At 39.1% G+C, this 25,423-nt stretch overlaps 1 protein-coding gene across 5 annotated transcripts; it reads right to left on the reverse strand.

Annotated features, from left to right (window-relative positions):
- Positions 1–1,310: 1,310 nt before the first annotated feature.
- Positions 1,311–20,945, reverse strand: LOC110985028 (uncharacterized). Of its 5 annotated transcripts, XM_022245722.2 has the most exons (17): positions 15,716–16,571; positions 15,216–15,383; positions 14,286–14,587; positions 13,733–13,822; positions 12,601–12,874; positions 11,336–11,609; positions 10,754–10,951; positions 9,567–9,867; positions 8,290–8,322; positions 8,073–8,114; positions 7,542–7,670; positions 7,191–7,266; positions 6,657–6,726; positions 6,318–6,351; positions 5,518–5,627; positions 4,733–4,792; positions 1,311–3,871 (listed from the first exon to the last, which is right to left on the reverse strand). In XM_022245722.2, the coding sequence occupies exons 3-17, from the start codon at positions 14,551–14,553 to the stop codon at positions 3,749–3,751; spliced, it is 2,082 nt and encodes a 693-aa protein (XP_022101414.2). In that variant the 5' UTR covers positions 14,554–14,587; positions 15,216–15,383; positions 15,716–16,571; the 3' UTR covers positions 1,311–3,748. The 5 variants fall into 5 exon arrangements, with proteins under 5 accessions (XP_022101414.2, XP_086990359.1, XP_086990362.1 ...); XM_087134233.1 differs by lacking the exon at positions 8,290–8,322 and having other exon boundaries at positions 15,716–16,572; XM_087134234.1 differs by lacking the exon at positions 1,311–3,871 and having other exon boundaries at positions 8,047–8,114; positions 15,716–16,577.
- Between the last annotated feature and the right edge of the window lie 4,478 nt (positions 20,946–25,423).

Here is a 25,423-nt window from a genome sequence, read left to right on the forward strand (position 1 = left end):
TAGACTTGTGCACAAACCCGCTGCTACACAGTGCTACACGGGAAAACGAAACAGGAAGGGGCCGCGGCGTGCAGCAAAAAAGTGCTACACCATAGACTTGTGCACAAACCCGCTGCTACACAGTGCTACACGGGAAAACGAAACAGGAAGGGGCCGCGGCGTGCAGCAAAAAAGTGCTACACCATAGACTTGTGCACAAACCCGCTGCTACACAGTGCTACACGGGAAAACGAAACAGGAAGGGGCCGCGGCGTGCAGCAAAAAAGTGCTACACCAGTAGACTTGTGCACAAACCCGCTGCTACACAGTGCTACACGGGAAAACGAAACAGGAAGGGGCCGCGGCGTGCAGCAAAAAAGTGCTACACCATAGACTTGTGCACAAACCCGCTGCTACACAGTGCTACACGGGAAAACGAAACAGGAAGGGGCCGCGGCGTGTAGCAAAAAAGTGCTACACCATAGACTTGTGCACAAACCCGCTGCTACACAGTGCTACATGGGAAAACGAAACAGGAAGGGGCCGCGGCGTGCAGCAAAAAAGTGCTACACCATAGACTTGTGCACAAACCCGCTGCTACACAGTGCTACACGGGAAAACGAAACAGGAAGGGGCCGTGGCGTGTAGCAAAAAAGTGCTACACCATAGACTTGTGCACAAACCCGCTGCTACACAGTGCTACACGGAAAAATGAAAAAGGAAGGGGCCGTGGCGTGTAGCAAAAAAGTGCTACACCACTGACCGAAACTTTTTTAATACTAATTACGGGACTATTTGGCTCTAAAACTTGAATTCAGAGTGCAAGTTTGTATTTTAAGGATTTGTCATGCTCAAAAACTTGAATTTTTTATACAGATTAAACTGAACACTGTAACTTGTTTCCGTAAGTGAACAGACGTTATTATAGCATTACATGATGGCATCAAGTATCTGAATTAATGAAGGGCCAATTCTTTTGAATGCATAACCAGCCTGCATATTTGTCATAGGTCAGTTGCGGTTCCACGCACGGAGGGAAAATCACTTTGTCATTTCCCTGAAGAATATTCCTGTTTGTCAATACCGTACCCGTGAACTACCACTCTGGGAGTAAACCAGGGGCTACAGTTTTCACTGCCAGACTGACTTTTTGCAATCACAGTTTCCACAACGAATAAAATTGTGAATTGCCTGATTAGCCCATTGTTATCATGCTTGAGAGAGTAACGTGGATGTAGATCAAAGATATATGCATGGGAGCTACATGTGTAAATTAGGTGTGAACTAGGTACACGTTATCATGTCTTTTTAACATGAGACCAAAATTTTCTGTATAATTGCATTTATTGAAATTCACCTAGAAGTGCCAGAGTTTCAACTCCTTTTGTGTCCTGCCTCCATGGTCAAATGACCTGCTAGGCTAACATTTCACGTGGAAACTTTCATGTCACAATCTCACAGGACAATACAGTAATGGTCTACTCCGTGTACATCTAAAAGTGCAAAGTCTTACATTTTTGGAAGGTCTTTTGATTTAATAACAAGATGTTTTTTATTGAAATTGGCAATTCATGTCATACGTCACAGTGAAGTAATGTGTTGTAGAAAACAACTTACAAATGGACCACCCTTAAGTTTATCAAAAAACAAATCACTAGTTACTGTTTCTCTACATGACGTGATCGATTTAGAAGTAATGCAGCCATTGGCATTTCTCCCATTTGTTACAGTCTGTGTTAAATTAGAATCAACCAAATGACTCATTAATTTGTATAAAGCATAATCTTGTAACAAGTCATGAAATGGTACAATTGAAAGAGAATTCAGTTTGCGGTTGGCTACAGAAGTGAATGGTCATATCAGCTACAATTCCTCAATCCAGTCTGAGCATTTTTTCCATAAATCTGATCCCTGCTTTGGAACCATTACACTTCTCTTGGACAGCATTAAAGATTGCATTTCAAAATGAAATGTGGTTTATTAGTGGTTTTGATCCACTGGCCAAATGTTTTTATACTGACAGTCCGATCAAAGAGATGAAGATTACTTTAACACTACCACTCTTTGTGAAAAGGGATTTACAAATGTACGTGTACTGGCAGATCTTACACGTATGCCACATATACCGTAAAAGTGTTCCAGTGCACAACACACTGTGTATCTACCTTTTGAATTTTAATGTAAACAGTGCGATACTCTTTCTAACAGCATTTACTCAGTCTCCAATACATTGCATACTAACATACTCAGCTGAAATATACCTGTAAGATTTACAGAGAGTTTTTTTTTTTCATTTTCTTTTATGTGATTGACAAATGCAGATTGATTGAGGTGTTGACAAGCCAATAAAACCTCAGGCACAGAATCAAAATCTCACAAGTCTACTTTAAATTAGGCATTTACTTCAATACATTATTGGAAAGAAACGAGTGTAATTTAATTAAAAAGCATGTTTTAGGGAACTCACCCCTCACAGACTGAAATAAATTTCCTAGATTGTCCTGTCAAAAACTTCAATAACTTGTTTTATGGGTAAAAGACGTTAAATAAAAAATCTTGCAGTCTTGCAAACGTTAGTATGTAATTACCTCTACAACAGGTTTGCCTTAGAAACACAGGTTAAAACACTTTCTTCTGTCTTTGTAATCATTAAATATATGAAATGTTACCCTTATGACTGTATTAATAATGCACTTTCTTAAGTTTCATGGTATTTTCCAAGGCCCTGAGAGTTTTATTTTAGCACAATTAAGATTAAATTGAATGTTCTTATACAGAAACTTTTGAAAGCTACATGTGTCAATGGAAAGTTAACACAACATGCCCAAAGTAAGCATTCCTTTCCACAGATGATTTGTTCAGTTTTAACAGGAAACATCACCAAACTGTTAATAGAAAGCTTAAAGATTTCATGCAATGCGCTATTACAAAGCTAACAGTAATTAAAAACCCTTGTTACGAGCAGATGCAATCACCTGAGCACAGTGTTATCATGTCAGATATTTGATTAATGATGCATTTGAAGATGACACACAAAATAATGCCATATGTAACCACCTTAACCTGACAACTCCTAATGACACCAACGGAGAACGGTAATAGATCCAGCACTTAAAATTACATTTCAAAAGTTGTATCTCTAGTACTTAATTATATGCCACAAGTAACTTGAATTTTTTTGTGTGTTCTTGGATATTCACTTTGAATGCACAAAGTGTGTTAAGCTAGCTGAGGTATCCCATCTCTATGGGTGACCATGGAGGAAACCGCAAATCGTGCATATTGATCTCAATATTTACGACCAAATCTTCAACACGCTCTTTGATCTTGAATATTGATACTGTTTTTCAAAACCTAATGTACGATTTGCTTTCTGGTCATGATTACTGCTGTTAATATTCAAGGGATGATTCACGACTTGCTCTCCTGACACAAATCTTGCTATCAACATTCTTAACAAAATTTCATGGTTCATAGTTCCAGTTCCAAACACTGCTTAAAAATGTGTTAATGGCCTCCAGGGCCACAATACTTCTCTGGGCTATGTGTATGATGAACAGTTGATGTTTTTATTGTTAAAAAAATACAGACCAAATTATCCACAGCATCACCTGCTGGATATCACCTGCTGATACTGCAAACGGATATGCATGCCGTCATGCAAACCTTATCCAATGCTATTTTATTGCACCTGTCGAAGCCGTCACTACGTACTTGAATACTACTTAACCTGATTGAAACTTTTTCCATGGAGCTGATGAAGAACCCTTCAATCAGAGCACTTGCTGCATGTAAATACAAGGTCTTCAGCTTCTTTGTTTGAAAGATTCATTCCAAGGCACTCTTGATGAAACCAACCACAACAGTTGCCACAGGAGATCCATTTTATTTTCTGAAACATTGAAGTTCAAAAAGGGATACTTTTTTCTCTGTTGTCTTGTCCTGTTAGTGGCATAAATATTTCCCAAATGATTACCAAAAAAAAAAAACGGTTGATAATTTTTGGAAAAATTATCATCTGAAGTCACCAGACTTAATGAAGGTGTTTGTCAATAAAACCTCTCAATGTGATATTCGTCACTGATGTTGGGTTAATATATCGAAGCGGTACGGCTGCCTATGCGATTTGATGTCACAGAGGCTTGAAGTAATTCAATGTAAGAAGTGAGATTTTTAAATTCTACGTCCTTGATATGATTTTCGAGGAAAACAAACAATTTATAAAGAAAGAAGATCCCTACAAAGGTCACAGAACACTCAACTTGAATCCACTTCTTCGTAATCCTAAAATACACGTATTTTACAAGCTATGAGAAAGTTTTTTTTTACAAATCTCAAAATATGGGGGGGGCTGATGTTTCTCAAATCTTTCTTAGAATCTTTCTCAAAGGCAAAATGACAAGTGGACAGGACAAACAAGCAAACACCCAAGTCCCTGAGGGTGGTAATAAGAAACTCCATCGATGTCCTTAGAATCCAGGTCACACCATGATCAAAGTACACTAGTCTAATTTCGACAAAAAAGTGTCATTTTGTCATTGTACCTTTGGGTACATGCAGATGTTTATTATGGGGGTAAATTTGATGAGATTGACCAGCACCCCTCATCACACCAATACTTAATCGCTTTAAAAAGTAAATCCAAAAAAAGAGCTACATTCGGAGTATCAAGCCTTTTATCTATAAACCTTGTATCCTTTGCCCCTAACCGATTTATTCAAAACACACTTTCATATGAATGCAACCCCAGTACCTTGTTTTGTCGACTTTTGGTTCTCTGTGGTGCCGTCCTCAAGCAGGTCCTGCAGAAACCCTTGAAACAAAGGACAAAGAAATTTTCATAACAAGCCAGTTTTGCCCATGTGACTTAAGATGGTCTGCAAGTCAAAAAAAGGTGTGCCATATTTGCGTAAGTCACTTTGGAGTAGTGAAACCACTATTGGCCGACAATCTAAGTCTTCCCAATGAAGGCATATATATGACTTCATAAACTACCTTCCTTACTGATCAAAACGGCATCCATTTCATGTTGGTGGCAGTGTGCATCCATATGTAATGCAGTGCCCCTTCGGACTAATTAGCATCGAGTAAACTACACTTTAAGGGACACAAGATTGCAAGGTTCGGACCAACACCATCGTGATCCTTAGAAGAGTTAAATGCAACTTTCATGATGAAATCAGGTAAAACAGACTGTTCTTTCAAACTTTCAATACATTAATTAAATTTGAAAACTTGCCACCCATTTTGTTCAACTACAACTTCAGCCCCAACAATGGAAAATACGTATTTGGGAGATTGCAGCATACACTGATGTAATTTTTAAAAAAAAATCCTCTGGTGAAAATGAATTACAGCTGAAACAGTTACCTGGTGCAAACAAAGTTGTGAACTTTCACATGATAACACATGCCGCTAAGTTCAGTGACTGAAATATGCCCTCCCTGTCAATCAGTAATAGTTGTATTGAAGTCCATCACAAGTACTTTTACCAGTTTCTTTCAATGTTCAATCACAAGTTATTCATTACTGCCCTACCTCATCCCCCGTTGTCCTCTGTGATTCTGCAGTATTTAAGGTCAGGGTAGAGGGGCCATCTGCTTGAGTGGTTGTGCTCTCTGCATATTTTCTCTTCCTTGAAGCACGGTCTGTAAATATGATGGAACAGCATCATCTTGTGTAATTTTCTTAAAATGTTCCTTCATACCAGATGCATTTCTGATTAGTAATGGGTGAGACCTCAGCCTAAATGAGTGTCCTTCAACTTGCCCACATCGTTTATACAACTTAATCTTGTGCCCCCATTCTCATTTGAAAATGGGTATGATGTTATTTTGAGATTTCAGCCAATTGCCATTTGGAGAGAAGCCAACTACGGACGATATGAATCCAAACCGACCTAAACCGCACAGATATTTTAGGGTTTCAACTCCTACTATGTCTATCCTTTCAAATGAACTGTTATCCTATGTTTCTTTGGTGTTAAAATGTAATTAGTAACAAACCACATTTAGATGAACATCAGTCTACATTTATTACAATGAAGATGGAAGGCTTTATTGGACAAGTGCAAGTCCATACAGTACCGGATGCAATCCGGTGTATTTTTGAGTTCAGATGTCTAGACAGTGACTGCAATGCTTGTACCACCACTCGCCCACACAATGAAGGGCACAAAAAAACTTTTGGCCCCTACCTGCTTTGTCAAAGTTGTGAAACAAACACTGACAACTGATTCCTTTGGTTGTCTTTAGAATGAGATGATTTGTTCCGTTATACGCAGAGCAAGTCATTCCATCTACATGTATTGCTTATCATACAGTGTATTTGATTCTCACCTTTCTTGTTTCTGGCAACCTCGGCTTCATTAACCTTAGAAGATTAAAAATTGATGAAAATAAGTGAAAACCATTATGCAAGGCTATTATCTTAGATCAAGTTAAACCTTGCATAATGTTTCTGTCATAAATTACCAAAGACAATAGAACAGTTCCTTTATAAGACCATGTGATTCCACTCTATTGAGGAAACTGCAGAATATTTGACAAGAAGCCATAAACTAAGTACAAATTGGTTGCTATTTTGGCACATGGAGAGCCATCATCAACATCATCCAAAAAACCTTTTGGACATTCTCAGACCCCTCTGTTCAGTTAGTGATTTTCGCTTTCACTTACCGCATCCCTCTGTGAGTTGTGAGCAATGCTTGTACTGGCGGAGGATGGCTCTTCAAAGGTTGAATTTGTGCTGAATGGAAAGAAAATGAAATTCAAATTGAAGTAACACCAAATATATGATCTCCTCTACCTCAAAGGATCTTCACAGTATGAATAATTTGGTACTTGCAAGCAAATGCGGTTTCCTTCATTCAGTCAATTTGTTCCCCAGCTGAGTTGTTTAGATAGTGGTGTTAACAGCCAGAAGTCGAAGCATTTGCTTCCTTTGATTCAGTTGACATAAGTATTAGTGAGGCCATAGTTGAGTAGTTAAAATATTTTGAGCTTGGTATTCTAGTGGGTTAGACAATGTGTGGTAGAGTGTATGGCATGCTTTGTCTCGGGGCGGGTATTAGCTTGGGCACAACCCCCAGCAGCAGAAGGGCCCCCCTTCAGCGGGATGTGCCCAAGCTAATTAAAATACAAATACTACAGCTGTATTCCACAAATTGTTTTCGCAATGCAATTAAATTACATGACGCAGTTGTTACTTACCTTGCTGTACTTGATTGCGTTTCATCCACAAAGAGCTTCCTGTGTGCAGACTCCAATGTGACAGGACCAGCTGGTTCTGTTACATGTTCAAGTACAACGGTACAGTTTTTGTTAAAAATTCATTCCGAGATGGAAGAGAGGTGTACTCATCCCTTTATCCTCATGACTAATCCATGATTTTCACTGAAGGAATGTAACTGTATATCCAATTTCAACACTGACCCATGTGCCATTTCTCTGGGGTATTGCCACACATTACTTCCCCGTGTTTTGCAGTCTTGTCAACATTGGAATAAGTAAAGCAGTGAATATACAACCCCCATATCACAGGTTGCCTTGTATCTAACTTGCCTCTGTGCTCTTTGGTTTCATTGAGCTCCGTAGAGTTTTTCTCAACAGGGTCACTGACATCCACCATTTCCACATCTGTCTCCATAACATCTTCAGCATTGTTTTCTTCTCCTCTTTCACTCCTTTCTTCTGTGTATTGATGAAATGTTTTCTTCAACATCTACATCACATGGCCTTGTGATTTGCTTGCAAATCTCATTTCCCTTTTTTTGTTTTGTTTTGTTTTGTTTTTTTTATGATTGTAAAGTGCTACTTTTTCTTTACCAAATACTGGAAACCCGAAGTCAAGCATACATTTTAAATTCCTTTTTTGTCTGAAAAAAAAAGTTCCAATGATACACCTCAATATTAACAAACTCGCAACAGTCTTTGACTTTGGCTGCCTTACCATATTACCATTTTAAATTTTTACTGACCTTTTCTTATTGATCAGAATTTTTAAACCCAATGTCAGTGGAATTGATTCAGACAGAGTACTTATCAACATTGACAAATTCGCTTGTACCTGAAATACTTTCATTATATTTTTACCAGTGTTCCTTTGGATATCCTCTTGCATCCCGATAACATGAACTGCGATAGAAATTAAAAGAATTTGCAAATTAAATGACGATGCAACTGTTCCTCAAACCTCAATAATAAAACAATCACACAACCAGTGGTGAATTGCAACAAAATTTGATAAATTACACAAAATACAGATGTCATTGAAAGAAAAATGGAGAAATCACAGTTAATTCATACTTACCTTGGGCACCAGTTCCCGTTTGAATTTGGAATACTAGGAAAAAAAATTATTAGTGTCCATGAAATGAGCAGCATCAAAGTCGTGAGCTATTACATGTATTGGACAAAAGTAAGTTAAAAGCGTTCACGAAACAGGTTCATCAGTGTAAATCTGTGCAAGCTCTTCTTCATTTGTTACATGTTCCTGTGCATGGAGTTGTTAAGAGCATTTTCTAATTTACAGGGACTACAGCACAAACAACGACCTCACACAGCCATCATCTACAGAAAATTAACTGGCAATGTACATATTGACCTATTAGCCCCTGTGATATTTCAGGGGTTGTGCGCATCGTAATAAGAGCCTAATCTTATCTGGATATCTGTTTTCTACGGTTTGATAGGAAACAATGATTTACTGTATATGAATGCAGGTAAATAGTAATCTTGAAACCCATTTTTCAAATTTTTGGTAACTGTCGCTACTTTACACATTTAAAAAACAAAATAAACATAATGCTCCAAAAGAAAGTGCCAGATTTTTTTTTTTTATGTGACAATATGTGTAAGATACACTAAACTTGCATGCACGGGTCTACGTATGGCACCAAGATAGTGTGTTTCTTGCAGTCCCACAAATAGTTTTTAGTTAGGTGTCGTATTAAACCGCAGCAAATGGACACACCACAGAGACTGTACATGAAGTGGCCCCCTTATATTTATTTCAGCTTGTGCCTATGTTTGTAACTTTACTCACCCATTTATTTGATATGCAAAGTTGCTGCATAAGGATGCTGTTTGCACTGTATTTTTGTGTCAGCAAGCTCATGGCAGGGATACAGTACAAGGTCAATTTGGTAATGGGAAGCAGGCTTATCTCGTAAGACTTGAGAAAAATTTTTCAAAATTACTACAGAACAATGCTTTAAACAAGTTTGAGGGGATATCGTGGTAATGTTATACATTTCAAGAATTAGCAGATCCTCATTTCCATTTTCATATGAAACGTGGGACCAAAGAAAAAAAGAAGTGTGATGGTAATGTTAGTGAGCCATGTTGGCATAAATCCCGATAGATAATTTTGACATTCAATTTCTTTCACATCGCACTCATTTCATAGTTGTGGCCTACAAAAGTTGGCAACGTATCGAACCATTGCAATGCATGAAATTTGTCAACCCCTTTCAATTGCTTATCGGATTGACTGATTTTGCACAGTGAGATAGGTCAAACCATTGTGAATTCTTTGAACCACGATATTTTGAATTGCCCAATTTTACCTAGGAGTATTTGCCTCACCTGATTCAATTTCTCTCAACTGTGTTTGAGAGAACCTGGAGTAAGGCATCCAGATTCCTCTTCTGTTTCGAGGACCTGTTGCCTTCACCCCTCCCCTTGAGATAATGTCATGGTGACGCTCAACATTGAGATACACTTGCACACCCGACATCATTGGATCTGCCGAGATTGCCTGGCGACAAATATCCTTGGATGGGTGGTCAATACCATGGGCAAAGAGGATGTTCAAAAGGGTTACAAGATGAAATGCCAATCCGATTGTTCCGCCAACATCCACTCTCGGGTTCACTGCAGTCAACAACTACATTAAAACATTGTGAAAAAAAATAATAACTGAGTAAATAAGCCAAACATTTTAGGGTGAGAAGATGTGAACAGTATAGGAATGAGACATCCCGCTGCCTTGAATATGGATAACCTGTTTCCTGTCAATTAACCCCAACACAACAATTCCAATACAGAATGTTCCCGTCAGGTAGTTTCTGAAGGTCTTCAAGACAATGCAACTATGTCGGTGTGTTGTTATTTCAAATACAAGTGCACATGTACATGTATGTACATGTACAGTGATCGCATTGCTGCATAGTGACAGGAACCTAAAATAAATTGGTGCTGAAAGCCATTTAAACCACCATTTACCTTGTAAGTTTTTTGGTTGGCGGCTAATTTACAAAGTTAGTGATCGTGGACACTGGACTTTATAACGACATGAAAACAATTATGGTTATCAACAATTGAGTACTCAGGCAGGCAAACAGAGTGTGTGATCCAATTGCAAACTGGACAACTGCTTCATCTGCTGAAATACTATCAGGATCAATGAACTTTTACTCATTGAGTGACAAATGAAACTCAACTACACAAAAGCAATTTTCTGAGTAAAGCCCACAACTGCTTCTTACCAACTCCTGCAAACTGCTCTTTTTCCACTTAACAACATAATGTTCTTCAATTGTTTCTTTCAAATAAAAAAACATTGACAGAAACAAAAACATATCATTTGCTAACCACATTTTGCAAATTTATTCATGCAATGCATTGTGAATTTTACCGGTGATGAAGAAAAAGAAAAATACACAGATGGGAAGACAGAAACATAATAATTTCCATACACCTCTAAACCAACATGCTGAACAAGGGTCAAACGGACCATAATGTATTTAACAGAAACATAGCAAGTCCATTACCTCACCAATATGGCAAACTTGAACTGCCTCGATGATCAACTTTGCCATATCTGCTATGGTCTTAGTGGGGGATGGGAGGCCGTTCAACATAGCGTTTCCCACCTGGAATTGCTCAATGCCATACTTCATCACTGTAGTTTGCAGAAATGTTTCCGCCTGCTCTGGGCCAAGTTTTTCAATGTTGGCCTTTTGGAGAAGCTTCAGAAAAAACCAACAGGAAAGAAAAATTTTGATTACATTCAGGTAAATCAAAAGACGGAAACTGCTATGTCAAACATGAAATACAGTGCAAAAGATTTCTTATAATTCGAGAAAAGCATGGCCCGCTCCACAACACAGTAGCATGATCTCAAATTAAAAATACATGTTTACATGTGTATAGTCAAATGTTTTCCCTTTTGAAATAGGACCCTAAATGTTAACGAGTAGTGCTCAAGGTCATGGAAAATGTAATGTTATCAAGACTACAGATGGTTTTATGATACAGTTTGAATCAAATAGACATTTTAAACCAGGCTTAATGCAACCGGAATAGACAGCTACATTTATCTGCAAATTTAAACTGGTATTTTTATTACTTACCAACTGTGCCACAAAAAGAAGAATGCCATAAGTGAGATGGAGCCTGTCATCTGCATCACTCAAATGCGACAGGATCCTGGCAACAAATACCCTACACTTCTGCAGAATGTGACTTTTCTCCTTCTTCAGGTCAGAAGCAATGGACACTAGAAGAGGCAGGCAGTGAACAGCTACATCTTCAAGTTCATGACGCCTGCTCTCTGCTTGAAACTGGTCCTCACTCCTCCTTCTTTCTGTTTTTAAGAATGGAATGATGACCGCCCGAGTCATCTCGCTGAAGGAAAATCAACAAAAGGATACACCACACTGTTTTGAAGAAAAAACACAGCAAGCTCTATGTGAAACTGGCATTTGACGTTATGGTAAGGCGTCTGCAAAAACAGTTATAATGGGTATCTATTAGCCCTTTGGAAAAAAAAGAAAACATCATGAGTTGCCATGTACCAAATTTGATAGATCCGACCCTGAAATAAATAGATTCTTCATGCCTTTTACCTATAAACTTTAATCACAAAATAAGATTATGGAGTTCTCTGTGCAAATTGCCTGTCAGCTAGTGACCCCATATGTCAGTTACTCAGGTATCTGGTTCTCAGTTCCAATCCACAGCCCCTAACACATAATATCTGTCCTTGTTCAAATTCTGACAGAATGTTAACAATACATGCAGACCGAAGAAGTGTGAGCGAGGAAGCGGTTCTAAAGTCTGTTGTCAGGGTAAACTCGTTTACAAGTTACAGCTTATAACATTCAAATGACTACAATCAACGACCATCCACGCTGTTTTACCCATAAATTCTATATTGTAAAAAGTGTACTCTAATCATCTCTTATCATCGCGGTTCGGATCTTTCAGAAATTGTCTTAATGCTTGAATCCAATTTTAGTTTCTACATCCTACACAGAGCATACTTTGTCCACTTTCAAATACAACCCAAAATGTGTTGTTTTTTTATACAGAAGCACCTGAATTCCTTTGGGTAATCTCAACTTTTGAAATTATGCCAATGATCTTGGTTACACTGCCTCTTCCTTCTTTCATCTCATTATTCAGGGATACCCATTTTGTGATCAATTGTCAATATCTCTGTTGGGGGGGGGCACTAGCCAGAAGCCATTAAACGTGACACACCAAGTGGTGGTGAACAGGAATCACCCAAAGAGGATATGGCTCCAATACTTAGCCAGACCCATAACTTTCAGATGTAATAAATGTTTTATCCTTCAAAACATCAAATTTTCTTTTGCACAAAAAATGAACTCACCGCTCGCTTCCAGCCAATTTGGACAGGGCAAACCAGTTTGCGCTAATGATGGGGCAGCACTTTGGTGTCGACTCGAACGAGCAAGTGGCATCAACCCCACCATTGAAATACTTGGTCATAAGACCGCGGATGGCATTAGGCTCAGCATCATCCAGAATGACAGGTATGGAGGAGCCAGATGTTGCTTTTGGGAGGAAGCGCTCTCTAGTGTATCCCAATAGACTATTCTTGGCCCCGGTCATTCGCGATGCCATGCGGCAGGAAGTTGTTTTGCCTGTTAAAACACATACCAGATTGAAACTTTTCAGTTATGATCACCAACGTTTTATGTATAAGAACACTGAGCCATGGTAATCGTTTTACTTTTTAAGAGAATGCGGTCCTTCACAAACCTCTATATCCCAAAAATCTTTCATCTTCCGTGTAAGAGTGCTTACGATTTACCAATGAAGTTTAATTGACGACTGTTATTGAAGCATTTGTGGTCTATGAAGTTGCGCCGCTATTAAGGATTCATCCATGAACCAGGTTCCTAAGGGGAGACAAACTATCTGAACAAAAAGTTTATCCAAAAAGAAAGGACAAATGTCGATAGTGAGGGACAAGCCAGTAGGGGCTTGCTTGAAATGATTTAAGCCTGAATGTAAATCTTAGATTCTTTCTTATTGTCAATTTATTGCATAGCTGTAAACAACTTTTAAGTGAAAGTGATACGCAGTCACAATGATGGTTCCACCACCTTCCATGCTGCCCATGTTTGCGGTGATTCGTGCAATTCCCACAAGGAGCCTTTCAACATCCACACAGTAGTCTTGATCTTTCATTAATGTCAGACTTTTTTGTAATGTCTGGGTTCATCAGCAAAATATTATTTAACGACAGGGTTTTCTCCGTTATTATGGACACCACACACTGGAATTTTGCGAAAATTTGTAATGGATTTTGAAGTTAAAGCCTCAACAGTTGTTTTGCAGGTTCAATACGATTTGACTCAGTTAATTGTTCTTAGAAAGTAAACTTTTCATTGCTGATGAGGGAAAATAATGGGTTGAAAACACCAAAAAGTCGTTCATTGGGAATCAGTGATGTTGTTGATGTGTCTATGGATTTAAGCTATGAAAACACTACCAACCTGTGTTGATGTCACCAATGATGATTGGAATAGGACAACACTTAAACAGCTCCAGCACCGTTTCATAGTGCAGTGATAGACACACAGAGGCTGTAATGTACAAACAAAACACATTGAGTGGAAAAAATACCGTTTTTCATTACTCAGACACTATCAAAGATGATGCCTTGAATCTTACAAAATTAGTTTATTGAGGCCAATCAAAGGACACAATGTTGCAAGCTCATATTATTAAAAGCCATTAAGTTATCTGTTTCCTAACTGTTCATAATTCCAAGCAAACTCGTAAACAAATATCAAGTAATATTTATTCAATTATAAAATAGGTATTATTTGTCAGTGAACTGAGTAGCTGTAAGCAACTGCCACGGTGAACACTTTTGTATTGACCAAAACCGCATGCAGGAATCTTACATGTTCAAATTCACCAGGTGGGAAACCAACCAATGTTTGATTAAAAATGCTGCACATGTACCTGTAGTAGGAAACAGTGAAGTTTAGCCAATACATGCAGTTGTTGTTTACGGAACTTGAAGAAACCCGATATACTAACCAACAGTGAATATCCCTGCAATGGCATTTTCGTGCAATGTGTCTGACAGAGCCTGAAAGACATCTCTCAGTACATCCACAGGGTGCAGGACATTGAAATGTGATGGGACCTCAAGCTGACTAGTTGCAGACACAGGTAGAAGCTTGTCAACCCAGTAAAATGTCTGATCTTCAGTGGAAATTTCCACACCGTTGCTATCGAGCTGCAGACTGGGCGACAGCACCCACACATCCTTCTTGGGCTGTTTGCCAATGCATGAAGCGGCCATTAAAGTGGTGGGTGAGCCATCTTCTTTGCACTTCCTGTATTGTATATTCAATCAAATAAAATCGTGTCATGTAAACATGAACTGGGAACCATGTTCATCTTCGAGTATTGAAGGTTGAATTCCTAAAGTTTATAACAGATCCATATCACAGTGTTTTGTTTTCTTCTTTATATCTGTCAGAAACGAATACATGTATGTTCTTGTCTTTTTTTAGGGGGGAACTATTGTTACTATTACTTAAGCATAAAAAGCAGACACATAGACAGGACATGTAGGCCTTTAATCAACATAAGTAAACACCATATACCAAGTAAATCATCGGCAAGTCGGCCAGGAAACGAAAAGTTAACCGAATAACTGTTGTGACACATAATGCATAGAGACCTTCCAGTCCCATGTACAAGAAGTACTTGAGGATCATCGTTGGCTGCGACTATTTTAGTACACAAACTGCAGTAGTGCTACAGCCACTTCTTATGTCGCTGTAAAATGACAATAATGGCTGAGACGTCTGCATCTGATTGAAAGCATTCATTTTGGAAGTAACGGACAAAAATGTATAAAATCAATGCACAGTTTTTGATTGACTATTTCCGTTCTTTCAGTTTAAAAATCATTAAAAGCTATAAATATTACAAGCCTCAAACAATAAAAATACTCACCTATAAAACCTCTCCACCTCACGCAAAAAAAAATCCTTGAGTTCTCTCCTGGTAAAATTGTGGACAAGACCACCACATCCTGCTCCTTCTAATCCAAATGACTGGGATAACTCAGTTGTGAACTTATCCAGGTTTGACTGGATGGATGACTGTGTAATGAAGCAAGTCCTTTATGTGGTTGGCAGAGGGAAAAAAAACAACCAAGTTATCCAAATATGCTAGCCCTAACAGAGGACCTTTTGGTTCAACAATGGAGGTTGTCAGGTCGTAGGCTAGTAGTAACTTGGAGGTTACTTTCTGACTTTAGAAAACAACATGGGTTTGGTTTACTGTTCAGTATGTTAGCCCTACAGCTATATGGGAAATGATGAAACTCGGACATTCACTTGAATTTGTATTCACGATGGAAGCTCTTACTATAGCATTTCGAAACAAGATACTATTCGCAACGCTCAAGATTTTACTTAAAACTCTGGGACGTGTTCCCAATTTAAACTCACACGGTTCCGTGGACGGACTATTCCGTTGCGTCCGTTTCATTTTTCAGGTTTGCAGAGCCCTGAGTCCGTCCTGAAGGTATATTAATGCTTTTTATTAACAAACCACCAAAACCCACCAAAAGTACATCATAGTGGCGTGGGGGGCCGTTTTCCCAGGCTATCCGGATTTGAAGGGAGGGGGCCTCGCCACGCGCCAACCAAGCCATACCACCACCACCACCACCACCACCACCACTGTCCCCAGCAAGAAATGAGACCGAGGGGTACCCCCCAACATGTCCAATCCCTATACACGTTCCAGACTATTGTTACTTAACACATCCCCCCCCAAGATGTCTGAAAGGAATTCCCCCGATTCCTGCCAAGACAACGACCAACACAAAGCAGGGGGGGGTTCTCTCCGTCTTATACCTTGCTGCATATGACCACAACACCCCCCAACAAAAATAACACTTCCAAGACAGCCGACAGAGGCCTCCGACAAGTTCCAGACAGCTGTCACTGATAAAGAACATTCCACTGCCTGCCCCAGGCACCGTTTTGTAAACAACCCATCAGGTTGTGCACAAGGGACCACTTAGTGCACAGTCCTATGGGAATTGCCTAGAGGCTGGCTCAAGGCCGCCTGGGGTTTTTGCATTTTTCTGGCTATGGGAGGCCCTGGCTTTAAAATGACTAAACCAGGCTTTTCAGCATGTTCAGGGGTAGGATATGATAAGTAGTCGTGGAATTTGGACTTTAAAAAAAATTAAATGTTAATTAGCTCCAATGGACTCGCCAAGAGAGGCCGTTCCCTTTTCCGAGGGTATTAATGCAAAAATTCTCAAGAAAACAGCACGTCGATTTTAAGCTACACCAGTACAGTACCCAGCGTACACTGCTATCAGTTCACAAGTGGTACTCGAACGTACACTATATGTACGCAGAACACGCTGGTGCACGTACCTACACATTTAAAACATCTGGAGCAGATGGTGGCGCTTTATTTAAAAAAAAATTCAGCGCAATGCGCCGGCAACCAAAAATTATGATCTCATGTCACGAATAACACACTCGCTGACATCCCGTTCAATGTTTGGTACTAAACCGATGCCAACATACTTGAACAAAGAGGTCTGTACGACACTCGACAATAATGAAGAGAGAATGTAGTTTTGAAAATACAACATACTGCCCTAATAACACGAAAATAGGCTTAATGAAATACCATGAGTGACAGGAATGCGTCTAAGATTCCTCGGGCACAATAAACAACCCTTTAAGCCAATTGGGTTTAATAAAGCTGATTACCGTATTTGACCTGCTCACACAAAACACATGCTGCGCTGTTTATTAAAAACGTTTACCCCTACTACCCAAAAAATGCCACCTCAAGGGTTGCCAATTACCCCATTAAAACAGGACCAAATGCATCGTCGAGAAAACCATTGGTTGTTCCGAACTTGGTTGCGTGCTGTTTACAGGATCCTTGAATAAATGATTATAGGAAATCGTTCAAGTGTGAAGCTTGCTTGACTGTCTTTAAATGCCTGAAGATCTGCTATCTTCATTGGCAATTGAATAAGGTTTAATATAGGATCCTTGAGTAAATGATTATAGGAAATCACTCAAGTGTTAATCTTGCTCGACTATCTGCAAATTTATGCCTGAAGATCTGCCATCTTCAATGACAATTATTGAATAAGGTTCAATATGTTTACTTCAAATTATTTGCAAGTGTTATCGACAATGAACAACAGTGAAACTTTCGAACTCCAAAACGGGACTACACACCCAACAGTCAAAGTCATCCTCGATCATTGTGTTCTGAATATTATTATAGGACGACTTGAAGCTAGTGATCGCTGACTGGGTAGGGACAGCGTAAGCTAGACTTGCTTGAAGTTTGGGATTAAACCGGGTTGACGACACACTGAATAAAACATGAATCAAGGATCAGACGGACGATGCTTGGGCTCGTGTTTTTAAAAGTTCATATCACGTCAGTTATCAAAAAAAGGCTTGTTCGTGTGCATGAAAGTCCTGCCCCTCTCCCCAACATGCGATGACATGAATTACAAGTGACAACATTAGGGTATGTGACGGCGACTCCTACCTAAACAAATTGATGTATGCAGAGCTGAACATCTAACTGCTCTTTCTACAGACCAAATACATGCGAGATTATCACATCCAATCGGTTAAACAATCGTTTTCTTGCAGTGCCCGGTTTTGTAATTTCAGTGTAACACAGGCCGGTGGAAAGAAATTCAGCTTTTCAGGTAGCTGCGAAATATTTCGTTATCTTTTGGGAAATTGGAACTAAAGCTGTAGCTCTTCAGCTTTGGTCCAAGACACTTCATGGTCAGATAATAGGCCTAGGCCTTTGCATCAGATTTATGAATCACAGTTTTAGTTGTGAAGGTGTCGTCTAAATTCACAGGGTTAATTATCGTGTTGAGAGGGGCAGATCTCCAGTAGGTTACTCAATAAGGGTAATCCCTAATTTTTTTTTCATACTTAACTTGAAAAAATTGACTCAGATAGGTCTGAAAAGTTGAAAGATTATGAATTTTTCAATCAAAAAGTGTACGCACAAGCAGTTGACTGACAAAACTCGACCAACACCATGGGAACATAGAAGGGCTGCGTAGCACCGTGATAAGAATATCAACAAGATATATTCGCTTGTTCCTTGCTCCATGTTTTGTTAAGTGTGTCGTCAACTCTGTTCAAACCCGAACTTCAAGAAAGTCTGATTGAAGCTGCCCCTACCCAGTCAACAATCACTAGCTTCAAGGCAATCACATATTTCAGAGCACTATTCTGGACCAGCACCATGGTTCGTCTACAGTTTCCGGCGGGTGGTGCTGGGAGTTGGAGATTGCTATTGTTAATGCCCCTGTAGCAGCTTAAAACATTTAATCACAATTGGCACAAAACATAGTTTATTAATATTTCCTACCTACTACGTCTTCTTAATTCAATTTTTAAAGTTTTGAAGATGGCATTAGCTGTAGTGCAACAGAACATCTTTCGCATGTGATGATTTTACTTGTACGGGAACCGACTGAAATTGTAAAACAGAGCTTAAAAACATGAAAATTGAAGAATAAATAAGAGAGCATGAAGCAGAGTCACATTGCACTTCTTTTGTGAACCACTGTTCACGTGAGTACGATAAAGCACACGCAAGATCAGTTAACGTTTGCGAAAATTACCTGGTTGTATTCATCAAAGCACTGCTCACTTCGACCAGTAAACCACCGCTCTGGGACTTGTGTCCAGCGTTGATTATTTTCTGTACCTTCATGGTAAACGAAGCGACTTCTTTCCTGCTTGTAATTTTGTTGTCATCGTTTCGTTTCACCTTCCAGATTCTGTTGTCTGCCGTTTCGAAAGATTCTGTTTTTAGAAAAGAGGCCCATGTATCATGAAATGTGTCATGCATGAACACACCTAACTTATTCACAAGAAGTATGTGGTTCCCTACAAGTTGAAACATATTTTTGGTTCAGCCACCTCGTACGACTCTGCATAATCATGGAGGTTCCTCTTCCTCCAAGCATGCTCCAAGCTAGTCCCCTTTGAAAAAATGAACGTCTACGCACTTCTCAATTTTGTGATACGAGGTCAGTAAGTAGTTGGCCAAATTTTTATTCCAAACTGTGGAAGGAAAATTTTACGGAAAGTATTTAACAAACATAAAAAAGTTAAACTCTGTGGGGCTCAACGAACAACATGTCTTCCTGTTAAACTCAGAGAAAGTGAAAACTCTGTTACTCTTTTTAGCTGAAACACTTCCTCGGAGTTTTATTAATTTATTTATTTGCAATCTGTACACTGACATGCAAGGACGTTGGTCCTCATTTTGGGAAATTGGTCACTGGTAAAAATGTTATGTACCACTCAGATCAATTTACATGCTATCATCAGATTAATATTAATTTGGAATGAGTTTAACCTTATACATGAAACACAGCACCGAATACTCATTTTCTTCCTCGGCGTTCTCATCAAGCAATGGGAAGAATGTGCAAGTTCTAATGTATGCTCAAAACTGCACCTTTCAAAAACCCATAGATGTTCATGTACAAGTGTTCAACGTTTTAACAAGAGATTAATGATCACCGAATTGGTATGCAGCCTAACTTCTGCTTGTTTGGTCGAAACCATTTTTTAACGACTCCATTTTTGTTACAAAAAAAATCATAAGGGCAAATAACCAAAGTGGCAAAATAGCGCAACAACAGTTTTATCTATGAAACATTACTGTTACACAAACATTCCTGTAAACAAAAGACAGGAAGTATTTTCGACAATTAATGCATGACACACTCGTTTCAATCCACATGTCTTACAGGTATTTTTCTGAAAGGCACTTATTCTAATCAAGATTGTATGTACACCAACGCCATGGTCAGATAACATATCAAACGAGACAAACCGTGCAGACATTAGACGGTGACGTATAGAGTTTAGATGTAACGATTTTCTTTTTTAATTTGCCAAAAAACCATGATTATACTGTTACTTACCACGGCGTGACATCGTGGATAAGCTGGAGAACGCTTGATGTAGAACTTAGAGCAAAACAGCAAGGAAGATGTATGTCCGGTGAGAACGAATGGGCAGGCGTCCAGTAACGAAACTTTGAAGCTTGGGCCTCACGGGGGGCCAAAGTCACACAACCACGTGTTGTTTACGCCGCATGTCGCCGTCAGTGGAACTTAATGCTTTAATTTCCCCTTTCTGTCAGGGGAGTGTCGACAAATACGCCACTGGTTAGATGGGTTGCCTATAAACAATGAATTGGGCGCTAGACGCGACGGCAGTTGAATGGTGGGAAAAGAGAGGCAAACCTCGGCCTTGTTCACAAGTCTGCAATTGTGTTTGCCATCTAATGTAATTTACGATCTTAACAAGCATCACATAAACAATGGCAAGGTCTAACACAAATGCAAACAGATTCAAGTGAAGTAAAACAAACAAGGCCGCAAAAGAGAAAAAGTCTCATTCAAATTCGCTGGACATATGGTATTTCAGGGAAGGGTGTTCTTAAGGGAGCCAACAAAGGGAGAAGAGATGGGGCAAAAAACGGGTAGGGAAAAGTAACAAGAAGTTTGCGAGTTTTGTATGCAATGAGCTACCTCAGGCTAAGCCCTGTCAAACTCCGTTCACACCTTGATGACTATGGCAGCGTGTGTCTACATATGAAAATACGTAGACGTGTATGTCGGAAAAGTTATGAGTTTTGCACAAGTTAAAAGCACGCTTATACTGAAGATACTAAAGATCAAGGAGCACGCTTGCTGGATATACTTCGACGAGTATCGTGAAAAATTTTCGATGTATTGTTGAACTTGTTAGTATCATTGTTATAAAAGTGGCATCAAGAAGAGTAACACCACACATACTGTACTCAATAATTAAAAACAGGACAACACAGTGCCTGCAGTAAATGTGTGCATGTAATCATGTAAGCAAAGGAACAAATTGAGGTAGATGACAGTAGTCCATAGGCTTCCTCTTCCAATACCAGGCATCACGTATCATTATATGTTTATAATTAAATAATTTGAATGACAAAACTAATAATCCAGTAATATAAAAAGAATAGAACCGTAAATAGTATAATGAAACATAAATTGGACTGTGATAAGAACAACGGGAAGGAACACCATACGTAATGAAATGACTAACCACCTGCAAAAACCAGAAATGGTGGTATTTGCAAAAAAAAAAAAATGAATGGACAAATACATACGTGTCCAGAGAAAAAGTCGCATTTAATATTCGCTGGACATGTGGGATTTCAGGGAAGGGTGAATGGACTGATCAACCACCACAGTACTAAATTATCAATGTACATGCAGTTTGTCCTCAGAAAGAGCAAAGACATTCACTGTTGAAAAGTGCATCATTTGCGTGGGAGCTCTGAGGTGATTTAACTTTGCTATTCAGTTAGGCCCTCCATGGTTAGGCTGAACAATTGCTCTGTGACATTATTATAATGCCCTGTAAAGAATGATAGTATGAGTATTCCCCCCAAACTTTGACGGTTATAATCATATGGTACCCAAGTAGGTTATGAAGTACCCAGAGTACGTCGTAAAACTGTAGGCCTACTTCGGATATTTTGTTGTAAATGGCGCATTACTGCGACTCTGCCAGCTAATTCCCCCAATAACTGTACGTTCAATTCAGAAAGTTCATCAATCAGCATAAAACCACGAAAGCCAGTTTTAGAAGCTGGTGCAAACCTGTGCGAGCGAGTACGGCCTAGAAACCAAATGCACATTGCCTGGGCCAAGCCAGGACTTCAAACCGCGCCGAGGTTATTATTGATGCAACGATGCAACGATAGAAAAGACGCTAACCCAGTACGCCATGATCAGGGGCTATCACAGCTTCAATAGTAAAAAAAATACGTGTTTATCACGGTGCGAAGCATAGAGATCGTGGAGACTGTTTCTTAAACTAAGACTATAGCTAACTGTATACCTTTTTTAGGCTAGGAAAGATTGATTGTGGCCACAATGTCATGGTATCACATCATTCCTTTAAAAAAAATCAATTAGTTTCATCACATAAAGAGTTAGGGGATTGTCCCCCAACAGCAACGGGGGGGGGTATACATCACATCGCATTAGAATTTTCGACCACGACCGCAGTAGGTTCAGTTTATATAGTCTTGACATAAACATAACTTGACGTGTCATCTGTAATTTGCAAAAGAGTTTCGGTTACTCATTCACAATCAAAAGACAATGCCTTGTTGCACCTTTATCTCCGTGGTGTTGATGGGTTGTCTGTTTCCTTGCTTTTTCGTCTGAGCAAATAGACTGATTTTACATCGATCATTTAAACGGTGAGAGTAAATTTGGCCATATGTCCGCAATCATAACAACCGCAAAAGCGCATAAGCAAACAAGAATATGCACCTACACGTTTGTGAGAAGTCACGTTTAAACATAAAGGAACTTCGACATGATTTTGGAAGATATTGTAAAATGTTATGTACAAGGTCATTATTTTCAAGGGGTGCCATTAACGTAATAAAAACGAACGTAGTATTTTGCTCTTTCACTCGTACAACAATATGTATATTTCAATCATTGATATCAAACCACGTTGTTCATTCTTTTAAATATTACAGAATATACTCATGGTCCAAGTCAATTATGAATGATGGCAATTGACATAGGACAGGAAGCGCTTTTACTGGGATTTCAGCACGCTTGCGAAAATCTTGTGCCTCCGATGTACATCTCATATCCCTTCTGTATCTTCGTCTTGGCATATCGATGTTCATTGCACAGTGACAAAAAGGCGATGTGTGTTTTTTTCCCAAGAGTTTCGAATAGGCCCAGGCATATTTTGAAAAGGCTGTTATTACGTGAGAAGTCCTGACATTTGCGGCTTGTGAAGATATCCATCATTCAAGCCACAGCAAAATCAAAAATGCATCCTTTAATCCAGTCCCAGTTGTCATTGAGAAACGTTCGAAAGTGTGTAAAACCTTGGATTTCATGTTTCCTCGTCAATGGTCATGCAATTAAGGTTTACCGGCAATTTTGAGTTGCAATTGCAACTCAAGGGTGTAACGCTTCAAACAATTCAAATGTACTGGCTTCGTCTCAAAAGAAGTCTTAGAGTAAGTTATGGAGAACTGAAACATCAACAAATTAGGGGGAGAAGAAAAATTAGATAGTACAATAGGAGGCGTAAAAATAGTTTTAAAGAATAAATCCTTCTAACGCCTGTCTCACCCCACCCCAGATAATAGTCTTAATTTATAACTTCCTTATCAGGACGAGAGAAAGGTTCACCCTCGATGGAAATCGTAGTCTAAGAATTACGTTTCTTCCAGTCCAGGTGAGACTAATATAAATATAATATGTAAAAAGATTGGCAGGTTTAAACTCGTATCAGATTAAAATCTTAACAACTCATACAGCGCGAAAAAGGATTTCATTCATAGGCCTAAAATACCTAATATATAGTGGAAAGGTTCAGGCTGCTTGTAGTCGTTCGGTGAAGGATTCTTTAAAAAAGCTGATAATGAACGCAATGGGATATTCAAATGTGGTGCGTAGGTGAGATAGATTGTCTAGTTTCATGTTGATTTCATGCAGCATCGAATTTCCATCAAGTTAAAGGAAACGAATTTTAATGGAAAACGGATAACAGTACATATAAACGTAAGCAATACAACGTGACCAGCGAGAGCTGTGAAACAAATCGTTAACGCTATCATCTTAAATGGCGCCCTCTTGCCAACTGGCAAAAATAGTTTGCACCAATTTCTTCAAAATACATGTATGTATATGTAGCCTAATGATGAATTCGCCCTTATATCAGATAACTTGATGATTGAAAACAGATTTGTCCCCTCTAACTGAAACCGCCTAAAGCTATGTGAACATCTAAGAAGACAGATGAATTAAGTACGACACTTAACAATGACCTAAAAAATTTACAGTCCACAAATACTACCTGAGCAAGGAGTCACATCAACTCAAACTCAAATGAAATTTTAAAAATCCTCAAATTTTCTAAAACCTGACAGAAATATGTAGACATCTTCAAGGACTAGAAATTGGTGCATTGAATAAAATACTTCACATGGAAGTAACAAAGAGATAACGATCAAGAAGTGCAAACTGGAGACAGACAGAATTACGATAGCTCTAAAGAGCCACCCGGGAATTCATAACATGTAGAGAAATTTCACACCTGCAAAGCCAAATCGCAAAACCGGTGAAGCAGGTCATCGGCCTCCTTCAGCAAACTGATTATAATATGGCAAACTTTTTAAAACTAGGGCTGGAAAAAACGACTTGTACCGATCGAACTAGCAACATTAGTGCTATTCCCGGGCTCCTTATGATTGTAGAGGCGCCAAAAATTTTAAACCGACTTGTGTGGAGCGGGAATGGTCAATTCGTTAAACAAGGAGGCAAACCTCTCAGTTTTGTCATCAATACCTTAATTGACAAACATTTCTGAGGAAGATTTGAAAAGTACCAGTAGAAGGCAAAGTTTCGTATGGTTGGTTGGCAGCCCCCAGTATTGAGTGAATTACTTGTAGCACCATATAAACAAAAAACAAAGGAATAGGCGACATGATCACAGATAAAAAGGATTTGGAATTGCGTTCAAGCGCAGGAGACAAATAAAATACTTTACAATTTCAACTTGAAATTTCAATTTTAATTGAAGAAAAAAACCACCGTCATTTTTTCGATAATCAACATGTTTGTAGGCGAACTTTGTGTCAAGCGAAACAAAACATTTCAGCGTTGAAGGCACATTGCGTCACCTGGACGGCTGTACGTTCGTTGTTATTCCTTGGATAAATTTAATTGAACCGTCATAACAGGGCGCCTGAATTCGTTTACTGTCATATAAAATTAAATGCAATTTGTCTGGATTCTGCCCACTCATTTTGCCAAAAGTTAATACACGCTTATTCTGATTCGCCCCATTGCCCGTAGGCTGAGTGTTCAGTGGCTCGTGTACATGTACATTTACATGCACGTTCATTGAGTATCGTACTCGTACACTGACAGATGGGAAAATCTGGGCAAGCGTACAATCTCGTTCTCACGAAATATAATAAGCGGGAAAAAAGACCTACACAAGGAGAAACAAACATGGTCAGAATGAAAGGTCGACAAAATTTTGCCTTTTCACCCATTTGATGAAGACTTTACCAAAATAGAG

This window comes from Acanthaster planci, linkage group LG03 (genome assembly GCF_054643075.1).
Source record: "Acanthaster planci isolate LZ-2023a linkage group LG03, COTS_SCS, whole genome shotgun sequence".
Lineage (NCBI taxonomy): Eukaryota > Metazoa > Echinodermata > Asteroidea > Valvatida > Acanthasteridae > Acanthaster > Acanthaster planci.